General features: G+C 42.8%; 1 protein-coding gene and 1 pseudogene across 1 annotated transcript; both read left to right on the forward strand.

Moving 5' to 3' along the window:
• Positions 1 to 8,799: 8,799 nt before the first annotated feature.
• Positions 8,800 to 11,334, forward strand: LOC139921350 (fibroleukin pseudogene; annotated as a pseudogene).
• Positions 11,335 to 12,768: 1,434 nt separating this feature from the next.
• Positions 12,769 to 17,357, forward strand: fam185a (family with sequence similarity 185 member A). Its single transcript, XM_071919160.2, has 8 exons — positions 12,769 to 13,321; positions 13,548 to 13,657; positions 13,896 to 13,988; positions 14,161 to 14,299; positions 15,184 to 15,225; positions 15,342 to 15,437; positions 15,638 to 15,772; positions 15,948 to 17,357. The coding sequence occupies exons 1-8, from the start codon at positions 12,880 to 12,882 to the stop codon at positions 16,058 to 16,060; spliced, it is 1,170 nt and encodes a 389-aa protein (XP_071775261.2). The 5' UTR covers positions 12,769 to 12,879; the 3' UTR covers positions 16,061 to 17,357.
• Positions 17,358 to 17,394: the final 37 nt, after the last annotated feature.

Genomic DNA, 17,394 nt, shown 5'->3' on the forward strand with positions numbered 1-17,394 from the left:
TGGAGGAGACCCCATCAAAACCCCCGTATACACCCCTTAATTTTTGACTGCTTACTTTCTAATATAATGACAAATTAATTCCATTAATAACTAATTAATAACCCGTGTAAACCGTGCATAAAAGGGATAACAAATTACTAGTGTCTCCATGAATCAACCCATGAATAGATCCCTTAAAATCCGTGATACTAACCCTTACTTGAAAAAAAAAAAAAAAAAAAAGATATGTTATTTTTAATGAATAATTCATGTTTATGTAATGGAGAAATTACAGTTCAGGGATAAAATTAAGGGGTTTGGTTTCATAGGTAGATAGATAGATAGATTGATACTTTGAGCTGAGAATTCGGGTTTATTTCCAGTTTGTTTGAAAAATTCAAATTCAGCCTAAAGCATATTGTGTGCTTAGTTTCCTTTTCACATTATTCACACACAAGTAGGCAGCACCCTCCCCATAAAATCTGATTTCTCCACACACACACACACACACACACACACACGCACACACACACACACACACACACACACACACACACACACACACAGTGTTCTTGAGCAAGGCACTGAATCCTTACCACCTCCTTGTGGAGATTCAAGCAAAAAGAGAAATTCCTCAAGGGGAACAGTGAAGTGTCACATCATTATAAAGGCTAATATTCAGAAACACTTCTTTAAGTTGTCACTAGATGGCAGTATAGTGATGAAAATGCAGTGAGTGTCATTTTCCCTCAGTAGAAATCATTGCATTCATTCAGTAACAGCTGTTTCATGGCTCTTTCAAAAACCCAAACAGTCATAAATGTTGGGTGATGTCAGTCGAGAAATGACTCATTGCTATTGCACAACCAAACACACAGATATCAGGCAGCTGGCTTCTTTATTTCAATTATAAAAAGACTTGATTTGTCACTGGTTTGATTTCACTCAAGATGTAGGCCTAAGCATGATATAATGTCAACATTATGCAATTAAGATTTGAATACAAATATCTTAATGTTTTCTGTCATAATGTGCTAATATTGCATCAAAGTTATCTTATTTGTTATGACAGAAAATAGAAACAAATCCTATAAAGATGTGGAAAATGTCATTTCTCTAAACCATTCTGTTAAGTTGTCCTCCCTCGGGAAACAGCCATACGCTAGGAAACTGTTTCTTTTTGCAGCCACTTAAGTAGAAGTCCTTATCTGCCAAGGAGATTGGAGAGGTAGTGTACACAGTGTTCATCGGCGCTGACAGTGGCTTACTCTAAGATGAGATTTGTTTATTTCTTTTGACCTAAATTGTTCATCGGGTGTATTACACTGCACTGACACCGGGCCAGTTGCCATAGAGCGGGAGATAGTTTGCAGGTTAATAACAGCAAGGGTTATTTTTGGTTTCCATGACATGAAGCCATACTCAGACTGTGAATCAGCAAAGGGTATCATGTTTTACAGCATCTTCAGTATTCTGGATAAGAAGGAGAGTTGGTAACCCAATGTAGGCCTAATTACTTTACCCAGATTCTCCTCTTAAATATAATGGTAGGATTGCTACAGAGAAAAGTAGGAATTTGAGATGCATTCAGTCACACCTTGGTGAGCATTCCCATCCAGCTCATCCAGTGTGCATTATGCATGGTCTCTATTAAGCACAGCTGGGAAATGCACAGATTCAGCACAAATCCATCCAGTATGAAAGTCCCTCAGGATATACTGTAAAAATTGGACAGCTTCTCTAAAAATGTCTTTATGGCGATTTGTTTACAGAAAGTTGACTGCAAAACGTCCTTTTTAAAAATGTGCCATAATCTCTCCTGCAGGGTAAAACGATACAGTTTTTAATGTTTTGTTTTGTTTTTGTCTCAAAGATGTGCACTCCCACCTCAAAGTCCACGACACTCCCCCGGGGTGCAAGGTGTCAGAAGCACACCGCCCATTTCCATGTTAGATTTATTTTCCAGAACCTTCATCAGGATTCTTAAATATAAATTTCAAACAATGTTTTAATGAAATCCAGGCTGTTGGAACAGAAACAAATTGACCTGACGTTATCTTGTGTTGGCTGGGTGTAGAAAATGCAGCCCAGATGTGAGGGACACTCGGTCCTTTCCTCTTCACTTTTAATAATCACTATCAGCAAATTGACCAATGAAAAACATTCTCGCACATGGCAAAGGAATGTATCAGTTACTGTAAATTAAGGAATTGGCCAGAAGCAATGCAAGTGAATATGAGTGTGTGTGTGTGTGTGTGTGTGTGTGTGCGACAGAGAGACAGAGAGAGAGAGTAGGAGTGAGACTTTGATTTTAAACTGCTGTACACGGACCCACATGAACAAGGCAGGTGTTGTATCATATGACTTTTTGCTGAAAGTATATTTTTTCCAACCATTAATAGTTTTTTATTGCTTTTTTTCAGGGTTTTTTTCAGTGTCCCAGACATGAAAACAATGAGTCAATAGAACAATATTGCTCAGGTAAGTTTATACCATCAGGCAGGCAGACTGAGTGTGGTATTACAACGAGCTGGCGTTGCGCTGTAAGACAGCCATGGGGTTCACTCCAGTTCAGTTGGAAATGGGACACTTATGCACATAGCAGACATGACCGACGACAATGACTCTACCCAAAGTGGATGGAGATGAAGTGGTCTGCCAGGAAGCCCAGGCAGCAGAGTTGGACTGATGGTCAGATGTTTGTTCTAGTCCGCATGGAAAAAAGCACAGTGTTTACACAATCCAGGACAGAGAGTGGGCCGAGCCAACTCACTGAGGGAATTCAAAACACTGTTTCCCAAGAGGGCACCCTGAGGAGAAAAAACTGTTGCCCATAAATGGGTAAAGCCATGACTGTGGGTATTATTGGGAACAATAGAGTGACTGGCTGAGTGCAGCCACTGTGCACAGAACGGATCCTGAGGCTTCAAGCTAGAATTGGCTAAAATCAACCCTATTGACCTTATTAACCCTAATCAATGAAAACGGTTGTCATTTCAGGGTTAGAGCTCTTCATGCAGCGATGACCTGAGATCAGTGTCTACAGGCAGTTTGTTGTGACTGAGCATCAGCTGTCTGGGGCTTATGGTGGCGGTGTTGTAAAAGATGTGGCTCTATGATAATGCATCAACACGGCCTAGCGTTCAGACAGAAGTCTCTTGAGAGTGTAAACATTTCTCTCACACTATTTCCCAGCCTAAGTATTGGAGTGATTGTGAGAAGTGAAAGGATACTTCGCTCTGGTTTTTGTCCTGCCAACAGTTGTCAAATGTCAAATCAGCCCATAGCTGCAATAGCACAACTTGCAATGTAATAACAAAGTGACATAGATTCTCTGGCATAGCTACCATCTTTACTGTATGCAAGGATTATAAGGCCACAACATAAAGCAGTGGACCCTGAAAGTCTAGTAGAAACATTAAAGCCTTTTCCCAATGTTAAAAATTGAATTGATTGGATTCCTTACTTTGACCCATTCTCTCAAATCTGGAGATTTCAACAAATTGTAGCAACAAATGACTGTAAAACTAACTTGGCTGTTTTATGATTCTGTTCCCTTTTCTCCCACTGTTACCCATTTTTCATCTCCACTGTACTGCATCACACAATCCTCTTGTTGAACAAATGGTTTCCTTTGTCGTTAAAGAACAGCTGAGAAATCTCCCCTCCTTCATACAATCAGAGCAATGGGCCAGTGAACCGAGAACCGAGACAGAGGAAAAGGCACATGGGTCACGTTTCACCACGGACTAAACAAGACACTTTTAGTGGTGTAATAATGATTCAAATACCCAGTAAAAACAAAATAACGTATAGTAGACAGTCAAAGTAATATCACCAATTTCTGAAACATTTAACACAGGCACGATATCATCATTCATGTCTCATATCCTGATGAAGAACTAAAATACTTCCTGTCACGCAGATGCCTCATTTAGTTCGTGTCACTGTGTTTCATCATTCACAAGCAAAGGATACATTTTATTTCAAAAGCCTTGTTACTATATGAAGAGATGGTGAAGTAGTTAAAAGCCCAACCTTGGATCCACATACAGTTTGCCCCTGGTTGGCATGGACTCTCCACTCTGCCATAGTCTTTTCCAGACTTTGCCTAGCCAGTTCTGTCCCCTTCTTGGGGATTAGTACTGTCTGAATAAAGTCAATAAGATTTGAAAAATTTCAATTAGAATCTCTGGTGTGGCATAACGTTTGAATCAAGCAGCCCTCGGGATAAATACAGAAACTGATCTTACATTCCTGACAAATTAAACCACAGGACTTGCAACAAAATGAAATATATCCTCACAAATCCCTGCAACAAACTCTTGGCTCCAGCCCAGCAGCCAATATTTTGCCTCAAATGCATATTTTGACCTGTTGCATCTGTCACTCACATGTTTGTGGACCTATTGACAGGAAGCGTGGGAAGTGCCTGCCAAAGCAACTGTCACACACATGCAAATTCATGGCAGTGATATACAAGGAGAGAAAATGTGTGCTTATCATTACAACATGGAGTGAGAATGCATTACAAATGGTCTTCATTAGGTGATTTGATTAGGTTGAGGACAATTTGGAAAGTAATAAAAGGATTACAATATGACATATAAATTCTTTTATTTTAAGGCTTTCTTGGTTCATGCTTTTTATGACTGATTTAGAACTGCAGCTGTTAACTCTTTGTTGATATTATGAAGTGGAAATATTTTACCGTTTCCTCACGCTATCCCTATCTCTCATCCACTACTTGATAGAAACCAGTTTACTGAGAAATACATCCCCAATCCTGCTCTCATGCTGTTTGCTTTTGGGTTTTTTTTTCCGCCTGCCTCCCTCTCACACACTCGCAGACGCCACTCTCATCTGAAGAGCTCCATCAGTTCTCCCTCCCTCCTCTTCTCCCTCCCACCTTGCCTCCTCCTCTCTCTGTCACAGCTTCTCACAAACTGAGGTGGGTCTTTGGTGTCCCTCCGCACCCTCTTTCCCTCTCTCCCTCCTTTCCCCTTTACTCTTCACTCTCAGGACGCGATGAGGTTAACAGCATTGTGCCTATGTGGGACCCTGCTGGCCTTCTCCTGCCTGTCCTGGACCACAGCAGACTCCGGTGAAGGAGCCCTCCTCTGGACTAAGGGATCTCGGCCCTGTACTGTGACTCTGAGACCTGCGGGACCGTGCGGACGGGGGAACGATGGAGACACATGCCCCTACCGAGTCAATCTACCACCACTGACCATCCATTTGCCAAAACAGCTCAGAGAGCTGGAGAAGATCGTGAAGGAGGTACAGAAGCTGAAGGACAACGTGGATCAACTGAGGAAGATGTGCACAGATTGTACAGTAAGCCAAAATGAGAGAGAGAGTGGAAGACTGGGGGAGAGAGAGCATGAAAAGCTGAAAGAGGGTGAGCAAAAACATGAGACTGAAAGGGACTGGATGAAAGAGAGAGATTCTGAGAGACAAAAAGAGAATGACAGAGATTTAACAAAAGAGTTTGGGACAGATAGAGTTAAAGAGGAAAAGAGGACTATGGAGGAAGAGGGGGACACTGACTTGGAGAAGAAAAGGATTTTGGAGGAGACAGAGAGAAAGAAATGGGAAACAGAAAGAGAGAGAGGGAGAGTTGTCATAAAAGAAAATGAGAAAGGAAAAACTCTGAAAGAAGAGGAAAGGAAAGATGGAAAAATTCAAAGAGAGACAGCGGGAACGAAAGGAAAGGATAAAGTACGGCAGGCAAAGGTACAAGCTGGTGGGGAGAAGGAGATAATAGTGGGTAATGTGAGAGAAAAGGTCGTTGACAAAAAGGACAGGAGAATAGAGACTGTGATTAAGAAAGAAGATAGTAAGGGGGGCGTCAATGGAGAGAGAGAGCATCAGTTGGAGAATGGAAAGGAGAGCGAGATGACAAGTGATGTCAAAAATAAGGAGAAGAAGGAGATGGAAGGAAATGGCCATCATCTGTGGCAAGATGAAAATGAGAAAAAGAGGGAGATGGAGGAGACCCAAAGTGAAGAAGACTGGGGCAGTGAGATAATAAAGATGTCCGAGGACCATGGGCATACAAATAAAGAGAAAGAGCAACACAGAGAGGAGATGGAAAAGGAAATGGAAAAGGAAAGCAATATGGAGAGAAATAATGAAAAGCCAAAACAGACTGAAAGCATCGGGTGGACAGAAAAAGAGAAGACTATAAAAAAGGGGGAGGAGGAGGAGCAGGAGGAGGAGAGGGAGACGGGAAAGGAGATCAAAACAGAGAGAGAAAAACCAGTCCAGAGTGTACAGCGAGACAGTGATGGAGAATTGGCATCCAGCAAAGCAAGTGAGAGGACAGACGTTGTTTCGCCCAGCTTGGCTCCAAGGCCTGACTCCGCAGACTCTGATGAAACTATAACCTTTACATCGCCACTTCCATCCATGTCCAGCTCACATTTTATCACAGACAGCGACAGTGGAACTTCTGGGACAAGCTCAGCTCGTCTTTCAAGCTTTGCCTTCATATCGAGCACAAGGCCTAACCCTGGTTTAAACACAGACACCGACCTCACTCCAGACAGACAAAGGACCACTACTGTCAGTCAAGGAACCACAACAACTGCATCTGGACTACTAACACAAAGTCCAGCCCTTAGTGACAGGACAGTTAGCAGTACTGCACACCAAAGGCCTAGCCCAACAACCAAGAGATGGTCTACAAACAGCAAAATGACAGTGAAATCTGGAATAACGACCCAAAGACCCAGTCAACAAACAGCAAACTCTGACCCAGAGTCTGCCTTTAGGACCACAAGTGGGCCAACAACGACCACTGCTGCAACCAGCCCATTGGCTGGTCCTGGACAAAAGATAAGCCGTCCCAACACTGGGATCAGCTCCACAACCACCAGCCTGAGACCTGGGGCAAGCTCCCGAGGCAGAGTTGGCTCAACTTCAGCTACTACAACCACCACTAATCCTAGTCAGAAGTTACACACCACGACAGTCTCAAGTGGAACAAACCACAGCCTTTGGACAACTACAAAGAATATCAGCTCAAAAACTAAACCGATCATAAAACCCCTACCAGGCCGAGGACCAAAGCCTGGTCAAAAGCATAAACCTGGGATTAAGCCTTTACCAGATCAAGAGCCAAAATCGGACTATGACCTTAAACCTGATCGAGCTCCTTTACCTGGCCAAAGAGCAACACCTGGTCAAAAGCCTAAGCCTTCTCACCAAAAACCTGCTGCTGACCTAAAACCTAAACCTGGCAAAAAACTAAAACCAGGCCAAATTCCAAACCCTGACCAAAGACCTCGACCTGATCATCTGCCAACTGATCAAAATCCCAAATACGACCAAATACCTAATTATGACCAAGACCATACAACCGATCAAAAGCATATATCTACCCCAAAGCCAAAATCTCATCAAAAGTCTATGCCTGCTCCCCAGAAACCTACAACTCATCAAAAGCCTTCAACTACCAACAAAACTAAATCCGACCAAGATCCTGTAACTGACCTAGAGCCAGAATCTGATAACAACCCAATATTTAATCAAAAGTCAAAACCTGAACAAAAGCCTGTACGTCCTCTCGACACCCGTAAGCCTGACCAAAAGCTAAAACCTGAGAAAAAGCCAAAAAGTGACCAAAAGACAAAATCTGACCAAAGGTCCAAATCGAACCACGATTCCACACCTGTCCAAGAGCCTGAACCTGAAAAAAGTCCAACATCTAACCTCAGGCCAAAACCTGACCAAAAGCCTGTAACTGAATTAATTGAAAATTTGGATCAAGATCCTTTACCCGACAAACAGCCTATATCTGTCAAAGACTCAACACCTGGCCAAAAGCCAAAACCTGATCATGCTCCTATGCCCCCTTATCAAAAGCCTAAACCCAGCCACAAAATGCCCAAAATTAACCAAAGGCCCCATCCTGACCGAAAGTCTATGACTGAACCAAAACCAAAACATGACCAAATACCTGAAACTGATCCAAACCTTGGACAAATGCCTAAACTTGACCAAAAACACAAACATCCGCAGTTTCCGACTGGCCAAAAAACTAAACCAGATGTCAAGTCTGAATCTGACCAAGGTCCTGCACCTGACCAAGAGCCTAAAACTGACCAAGAGCCTAAAACTGACCAAGAGCCTAAAACTGACCAAAATTTTAAAACTACTAGGCCTGACCAAATGCCTCAGTTAAACCCTAAATCTATACCTGATCAAAACCCTGAACCAGAATCAGACAAAAAACCCAAACCGAAGCCCCCACCTAGACATTGGCCACCAAGAAGACCTAGACCCCAACCGGGTGCAACACCACCTCTAAAGCCAAGACCTGCAGTCAAACCAAAGCCAAGCCCAAACACCAAAACACATTTTGATTCTCCTCCAGTCAGCGGGACGACCTTGGACAGCATCCAAAGTTCTCAAACTGATGCACCTACTTCTAGCCCTGTAAAAAAGATTACTGACCAGAATCTTTCCCAGGGGGACACAGAGTTCAGGACAAACGCGAAGAAAACTATCACCCTGGGTCCAAAGACCTCTACTAGTCCCTTCCTGGAGGTTGGCCTCCCTCGCCCCAACAGCAGGATCGTGTCTGATCCAAGGCCACAAACAACCAGCCAACCAGCTTCAACCCCAAGGACCACAAGACCAAACAAAAACACCGGTGATACCCTTCACCCAAGTATTATTCCTCACACCAGTCCAGGATCCACAACACCAAATCTAGCAACTAGTCCCGTCACTAACAGTGACTCGAGCTTACAGACAAAGATAATATTGAGTCTACAGGAGACAGCACCCAGCCAAACTACAAAGCCAGATAAAATGACAATCGTCAGCTATGGCCCCATCCGTGACACCACTCCCCAAACTATCTCCACTCTCAACCCGAGTCTCAGCTCTGACTTCACATCAACAACCCCTGCCACCTCCAGCCCTGAACCCCCTTCTCCCAGTCCCTTTCCTGATTCCACCACTCCCAGCGCACGAGAGCTGCGTGTGAAGATCAACCAGGTGGCCGCTTTCCTGAATAACAGCCTGGGAAATGGAAAGCCACAGGACAGGCATCTGAAAAGCCATCCAAAAAACCCTGAGGGGAGCCAGGGAGACAGACAGCTCTCGACACTGATATCATCTAAAGGCAAGACATATGGTTTGCATAATGTCACAGTGCTTGACCAAGCTTTGTCTTTGTATGCACACACTACCATGAATTTACACATAGAGTGTGCCGGTATCTCAGTAACCTTCTCACTATGTATTAGTTATTATTGTCACTGCTTGTATTATGTTTGTATTAGTTTGTATACCAGATGAAATAATGGCAGAAGAAAAAGTATTACATAATTTTATACGATAATCTAATGGCTGCATTGTTTCAACAAGTCAACACTAAGAAATGTTCTAAAGTTCACTAGGCAAAACAGGCAAATACAAATTAATTTCTATGAAATTTACAACCAACCTTGTAAAAAGTGAATTTCTTTTGATGACATTACATTTTCCCAACTTAGTATTTATACAAAGGACTCTGCATATCATGCAGAGAGAAAACTGTAAAAGAATCAGTTTTATTGTATATCATACTCTAAGTGCTTATCATTTTATTACTCGATCAAAGTAATTGGTATGACATCAATATCACCAAACAAAGCGTTAAGAGGATTTTAAGTGAGAAGACCACAAGACAGGGTGATTACTAATGAGCCTAGTATAATATAATATGAGCCTCCATGGAGGACTGAGATCATCATCTTTGCAACATACATTGTGGCTTATTCTTTGCCATATGAGGAATTTGCATATGTGTGCAAAATGCATGTGTCAGAGTTTGAGTGGTGAGTAGGGATAAAACCACAAGTGTGCAGTCTTAGTCAGACTAAACAGCTTTGAAACATCCTTCAGTAAAGCGTGCCTTAAAGCAAATGATTAATTAGATATCAAATCAATCTTATGGATTTTTCATCCAAACACACCAAGTTACATGAGTTCAAACACTAGAAACCCTTTAGACTAACAACTAACGGCCTCCTTATTATGCAGCGTAACTGTAGGCTTGATCTGATAAAGGTCAAGAGGATTTGTATTTTATACTGGCCCACTTTAGGGGGCTTTGAGCAAAAAAAGAAACCCATTTATCATGTAGATCATTTCTGCTAGTCATTAATAAAGCATTCTCTTCCTGTCTTCAGTTGCCACGGCAAAGAGAGACTGCTCTGACCACAGGACCAGGGGGGAGAAAAACAGCGGCATCTACCTGGTGACCCCTGACCTACGTAACAGAACTTTCCCAGTGCTGTGTGACATGGAGCTGCAGGGCGGGGGTTGGACCGTCCTGCAGCGCAGACAGGACGGCAGGGTGAGCTTCAACCGGACCTGGGCGGAGTACCGGTCGGGCTTCGGGGAACTGGACGGAGGGGAGTTCTGGCTGGGTAACGAGCAGATCCACCTCCTGACCCGGGCCAGGGACATGGTCCTGCGGGTGGAGCTGGAGGACTTTGAGGGGGCGATGGGATATGCAGAGTATGGGCAGTTTAGGGTGGCAAGCGAGCGACTGCGCTACCGCTTGACAGTAGGTGGTTACTCAGGCTCTGCGGGGGACGCCCTGCGCTTCAGCACAAGGTACGACCACAACAACAGGGCCTTCACCACCCCAGACCGGGACCACGACCGCTACCCATCAGGCAACTGTGGGGCCTACTACAGCTCAGGCTGGTGGTTTGATGCCTGCATGGCAGCAAACCTCAATGGGAAGTACTATGTGGGGAAGTACAAAGGGGTCCGGGACGGGATCTTCTGGGGGACGTGGCACAACATATCGACAGAGTATTATCCCACCAGTGACAGGCAGTCTTTTAAAACTGTCAGAATGATGATCAGACCAAAGGGCTTTGCACCATGAGCTAGATTGGCTTTGACTATCTGGGCATGCTTGAAGAGAAAATGGAACGACATTTCCAAGCATAAAGGGTGATCATAACTTCTAACTTCAACCATAAGCTCTCAAACTGTCCTTTACTTTCCCAACGCCAGATGTGTTATTGTACACTATTGACACAATGCTGCCGCCTCGTGGTGATACAGGCTATTCTGCAATACTGTTCTGTTTATGTTGAAAGATGAAGCATATTACACTGAGGAAGGGTGTACATAATACTTACAAAGGTTATTCTTGATTTCAGAGTATCTCTTCATAACCCATTAATGTGTCATAATTAAATGTTTTGATGTTGGAGGTAGACTTTGTTCTATGACGAGAAAGAGAAATCCTCTTGTGAAGAGTTATTTTTCTATCAGTCAATAAACGCAAACCTCATGGGTAGCCAATGAGAAATAGAGAGACTGCTATATTTTATTACAGTACTGGAATGTCAATTGATGGTTGATTTAACCTGTTTGCTATGTTTTATACTTTAGTTTGCTATTTTGAGATGAATAAAACTAATGTACATAAAGTTCTGCATTCGTTTCTTTGAAAAAACAAAAAAACAAAAAAACAAAAACAATACAAAAGAAATAACCAACAAATCGTATGACATGTATGCCAATATTATGAAACCAAGCATGCAACCACAGATTCTTGGAAATAAGACATTACCGGTTTGCATTATTTATGAGGCACGCTCTCAGTTATTTTAACACCACAGGAAAATGGGCCGAACTAAAAAAGAGTGAATGTTTTGGACAAATATTTCAAGGCCTACACTTTTTGAAATATATTACAAGTGATTATGTTAAAACGCTCTAAATTTAAAACGAGTTTCGACGACGAAAACATTACCCACTTAAGACTCAAATTCCCAGTATCCTTTGTGGAGACATCGACCTTCGACCTGTTTGTGGTCACGCGCAGGACGGCGTGTGATTGGACAGGACGAGAAGAGGGCGGTCACTACATAGATGGTTACCTAAAGGTTACAGAAGACTGAGACATCCGGCTGCGTCAAGCTAGACGGAGTTACGCAGAATACGACCGGAACTTGACGAGTCGGCCTTCAAAAGCTGACAATCTCTTTGGGGAGAGATTGTCCCAAATATGACCAAGCTCCTACACCTGACCAAAAGCCCAAATCTCACCAGAGCCCATGGACTCTGTAGGTCTATAATCAAAAGTTTGAAAACGACATCCTAAGATGTCTGACATACATTATGAGTCTTTGTGAATTTTTGGGCAGTCTATTATAGATGGCAAGTAGCCTACACCTACAGCAGTGGTCTCCAACCATGTGTCATCCAGAGCCATGTGTATGCAGGTTTTCATTCCAATCAAACACTACAACAGCTGATTTCATTCATTAGCACACTTTCAACCAGAAAGGGGGAACTAATATGTGAAATCATCTGCTATAGTGTTGGCTGGAACAAAAACCTGCATATATGGCTCTGAAAGGAGACCACTGGTCTATACAGGGTATTTCGGTGGTGGCTTTTTCTAGCGGACTTGAGACAGGTGAACGACTGTGCCACTGCTGTGAGTTCAAATCAAATGGATAGACATCCTCCAGTTGTCTGGTATGGGCTAATTTTGTTTATTAGAATCTTAGTAAATTTTAGCAGCAGAATTTTGGATTAAAAAAAATCAGATTTGTATGGGTATGAATAGGCTATTTTGGAAAAAATACATTACAAATTAATTTACTACATATTTTTCCTTGAATAAAGTCTATATTTATACTTTGATCATTTTATTACTTACGTTAAGGGTTTTATTTTGAAAATTCTGACCGGAAAACATAATGTTTATTCTAAGTGGCTTGACACTGGTGTGACATCCCATGTTGACCAAAAGAGTCTTGTTTACTTCAGTAGTTAGTTTCCAGTCCACCTACACCACACTAACTAACGTCAGCAGTGTGAAATGTGGATGATTCGGCTCGTGCGGCTTGTTTACCGGCGGTGACCGAGATGTTTCGGTGCTCGACAAGTCAGCGGGTTTGTGTTGGACTCTTGCGCTGCCAATCCCTGATAGCAAGTCCACACACACTCCCACTCTCCCCCCGGTGTGTGCCCACGTTGCGCTCCTTCTCCTCCTCTCCCTGCACCAGGTCAGCGCCTCCGACATGCAGAGAGGTGAACAAGCCTCTGAAGCAGTGGACTCTGGTGGTGAGTCCGTTCAGCACGGTGCGGGTCCAGCTGGGCTGCAACATCTCCATCCGGCCGCTGGACCCGCACGCCTTCCCCGAGGCGAACCGAGCCTTTATCACAGTCCACGGGACGAGCGCCGACCAGGGGGTCAAGCTGGATAACTTCCACGTGCACTATGATGACCAAAGCAAAGAGCTGGTTATCCTGGCCGAGAAGGTCAACAGCAACGTGTCTGTTGAGCTGGCAGCACCTATCAAAAGTAGTGAGTATCCTCTATGGTATAACATGATAAGGTCACCAGGGTGCCCCCCCTCTGATGCCCCGTGTCTGCGTGGATGACAAGCCCTCACTAATGGTTTCAAAACCAACTACAAACAGACAGTGGCCGCTATTTTAATTTAAGCAGCAGCTTAAATCAGTAATGATACTAATTGTGTCTTCCACTGGTCTTCTTTAATAGTTTGTGTCTGTGTGTCTTTGTGTGTCAGATCTCTACATTACTACTCAAGGAGAAGGCAGCGTACAAGTCAAGAAAATGGAGTGTGATGTCTGCAAGGTGCAGACTGAGAAGGGCCACTGTGTGCTCCACTCTGTCAAGGTGGGCTAGCCTACATCATAACACATCAAAACCAATGCTTATTGCAGCAGATGCATCTTAAAAAGTATTTTCTGTTTTGTCGTACAACAGCAGAAGTGAGTTCTCTCAAATGTCAAATAAAAAGCCACTGTCTGTATTCTGAACCTAATGTGAAATAAGACTGAAATCTAAGACTTGGGGTCAGGCTGACATTTTCTCGCTCCCTGTCCTCCACTCACTGCTGTTTCTCACCTCACAGGGTCATCAGGTGGAGGTGCAGTCCCATGGAGGACATGTTACAGGTGTGGGCACTATCCACGGCAACGTGGACATCAGCACATGTGGAGACAGTGTGAGTCTACAGCTTCATATTACCTGGTCCTTGCTGGTTGTTACACTCAGCAGTCATTAGGGGGCAGTACCAGGCCAGAAAAAGACTTTGGTCACCCTGCATGCAGCTGATGACAGTAGACTACAGAAAATTTCAGTGCTGTTCGGTGGTCAGTTTGTGTGTGTGTTTACAGGCAGTGGATGTGAAGAAGCTCCAGGGAACCACAATGAACGTGTCAACAGAGCATGGCCCTCTGAAAGTCAAAGCCATCTATGCTGAATCCACTTCTGTCTCCTCCTCCTCTGGGAGAGTGGAGCTGGGGCATGTACATGGTGAGAAAAAAAACAAAAAACAATAGCTATCCCTCATGTCAAGTGTCTGCATGGTTAGTGCTACTGCTAAGCAAAAATGTAAAAGTATAAACATTCTGCAAACTGTGTGGAATGAGAAGCTAGTTTGACATCAGCATTCTGGTTGTCATCCTAACAGCAACGAACAAATACAACCTGTTGGATTTTTACTAATAAAAATACCTCTTTTCATATATATATGTATATATATATATATATATATACACATCGCAGGAAAGACATCAATAACTCAATAAATCAAATTCTTAAAGTCACAATGAAATAAAAAATGGCTTTTTGTTGGCTAATTTTCCTTGTAATTACATTTACAATATGTGTCTTAAAATCTTGATCCTTCCCTAAACAAAAAAGTAAAGTAAAAATTTCAAAATGAATTCAAATAACATAATAATGAAGCGTATTCACTGTATGAAACATGCATGCTCACATATTGTAGTTTGGAATAAACAGTGTAATATGTAGTTCAAATGCATTTAGTTTATTTGTTTGTTTTGGGTTAGTCGTAAAAAGCGTTAGCTATAAAATGAATGGAGACAGGAATTTGGATCAAGGACAGTAACAGCACTGTAGTGTGAAGTCTGGAAGATGTGTCATCCATATAGAATTTTAATTTCTTCCTGACGTAGATGAGCCCCTCTTCCTAGAATATATGGAAACAATTATATTGTTAACTTGAATGATGAAGGTTTACCGTAAGCACGGCCTGTGAAGACCCGCTTTCCCTGTCAACAAGTCCATCGTCTCTACCTTTTAGATATTATGTACTCTGTCTGCTAGGAGCTGAAAATACATTGACAGGTAGTTACACTAGTTAATGCTGACTTTGTGTTTTCATTGATTATAAGGTAACGCCACTGTGAAGAACGTTTCTGGAGATATAATTGTAGGTAAGCAAGCTGATTCTCTCATTTTGCATTGCACAATGAACTAAGTACAGTGTCTATTTTGATCGATGGTAAAAAGAAAAATACCAAAACACTTTGGGCTTGCTTTTCCTTTGTAGACGGCTCAAGTGGCTCTATGAAGGTTTCCTCTCACAGTGGAGACATCGATGTCTATGTGGGGGACACTGGCAGCGCTGAACTCCACAGTCAAGAAGGTAAACAGATTGGAAGTATCAAATAGTATGAGAGGGCTAATCGCCTTATTACCCACAATTGGTCAAATCATTCCTAAATTTTCCTTCCTATGCACATATCTTTTGAATTGTCTACCTTAAGTCTCCCTCCACTACCTTTACCTGCTGTTCTTCTCATCTCTCTGTCCCTCATTCTTTTGTAACATGTTTCTGTTGCTCAGGAGCAGTGTGTGTGCGCGTCCCCTCCTCCATCAGAGCAGGGGTGGAGCTCTGTGGAGCCTCAGTGGATATCAGCCCAGAGGTTTCCCTGCATGGAGCGGAGCGCAGCACGACCAAGGGCCAAACCACAGTTACTGGTGAGTCATCATCAGTCTTCATTATAGCACTGCACTCCAAGACAGTGTTACTGTCAAGTCTATTACTAAACTCTCCCAACACCTAAACCAGTATAATACAGCCAAACACCAGTCTGTTCTCCTTTCACTTACTCTGCTCAGCCCCCCTGTTTCTCTTGTTGTGCCTCTGTCCCAGGCTACATGAACGCTGAGCCTCAGGCGGAGCAGTGGGTGAAGGCTCAGGCAGACAGAGGCTCCGTCAGGCTGAAGACACAAAGCTGGTTTGAGTCCCTGAAGCTTGGAAGCTGAGTTATGAGCAATGGGCTTTTTGGAGGGTTGTAATGTCAGTGCACTGGAGGTTTATTCTTAAAAAAAGGCACTTCAGCAGCAGATAACCACTGCAGCTCCTGAGGACTGGATTCACCTTTCCCTGACTAAAGTCTTTCAAACTCAGGTAGTTCATGCAGTGAGGAAATTCTGGGTCACCAGTGCACACAGTAAATCTGTGAAGCATACTGTATAACCATGCACCAGTGTTGGTTTATGCTGAACTGGCATAGGGTTTTGAATGACTGATTGATTAAATGATATCCATTTCACAAAATGTAAATTAGAAAACCATATTTTAAGAATAGTATGTTTATTATTACTGTACTTGTAATGCTCAATATTGCCAGAGTAGCTAAAAGAGTCTATAATTCGCATGTCTTCTGTATGACTCATGTGCCTGCAATATAAAACTGTAATTGTAAGTCTAAAACTGTTATGATTGTATAATCTGTGACATCATCGAGAAAGAAAACCTGGAGCTGCCCCATCAGCAGTGTATTGGAAACTGATTTTTATCATCATTAAAAGGCAAATTTAGGTCAGTCAGTCACTAGTCACAGTGTACAGCACTTGAGAACATAATGTTCTTCAAATCATGCCTGTTCTCCACTGGATTGTTATTGAGCAGTATCTGATTCATAAAAGGAAGTTAGAGATTAAGAAAATGTAATGAATGTTACGAATCTTGACACCATAGATGCTTTTCCCACAATCCTCTCTGTGTATTTGGAAAGAACTAGAAGTTATCGGCACAAATGTGCTGTTGAGCTGTGCAGGATCTGAACTTGTTTTGGACCGATAAATGTTTTCACCAAATGAGCTTCATTTCAGTTTAGTGCTGACGTCTCTGAAGCAGTGTGAGAGCCTGCGTCACCCTGGGTGTCAACAGAGTTCAGGTCCCAATTGTTGTCAGTAGAGCAGCTCCAGCCTTTGTCTCTTGATGAAAATACAGATTAGTCTGTGGCTCGGCTCTCTTGTGCCTCGTTTTGGGAGAGGCTTGTTTATTTTCACACATCCAGTCTCAGCTTCCCAACATCGCAGGAAACACATGAATATTCTGTGGCTGTGGATGTCTGATTGTTGATATGTTAAACCTTGAAACCTCACAAGGTTTGGCTAGATCAGACCCACTGATCTAGTGGCTTGGCTTTGTCCAATCATAAGTGTCCATTTTACAAAACCAAATTGCCATTGTGCATTTCTGAATAAAACAAATCCAAGCACTCCTAGAACTTAGTGACTGACACTGAAAAATGTGAATATGTACTGTATGTTTATTGAACATGTGGACTAAATGTGAAGATGTGATACAG

This window comes from Centroberyx gerrardi, chromosome 4 (assembly GCF_048128805.1).
Source record: "Centroberyx gerrardi isolate f3 chromosome 4, fCenGer3.hap1.cur.20231027, whole genome shotgun sequence".
Taxonomy (NCBI): domain Eukaryota; kingdom Metazoa; phylum Chordata; class Actinopteri; order Beryciformes; family Berycidae; genus Centroberyx; species Centroberyx gerrardi.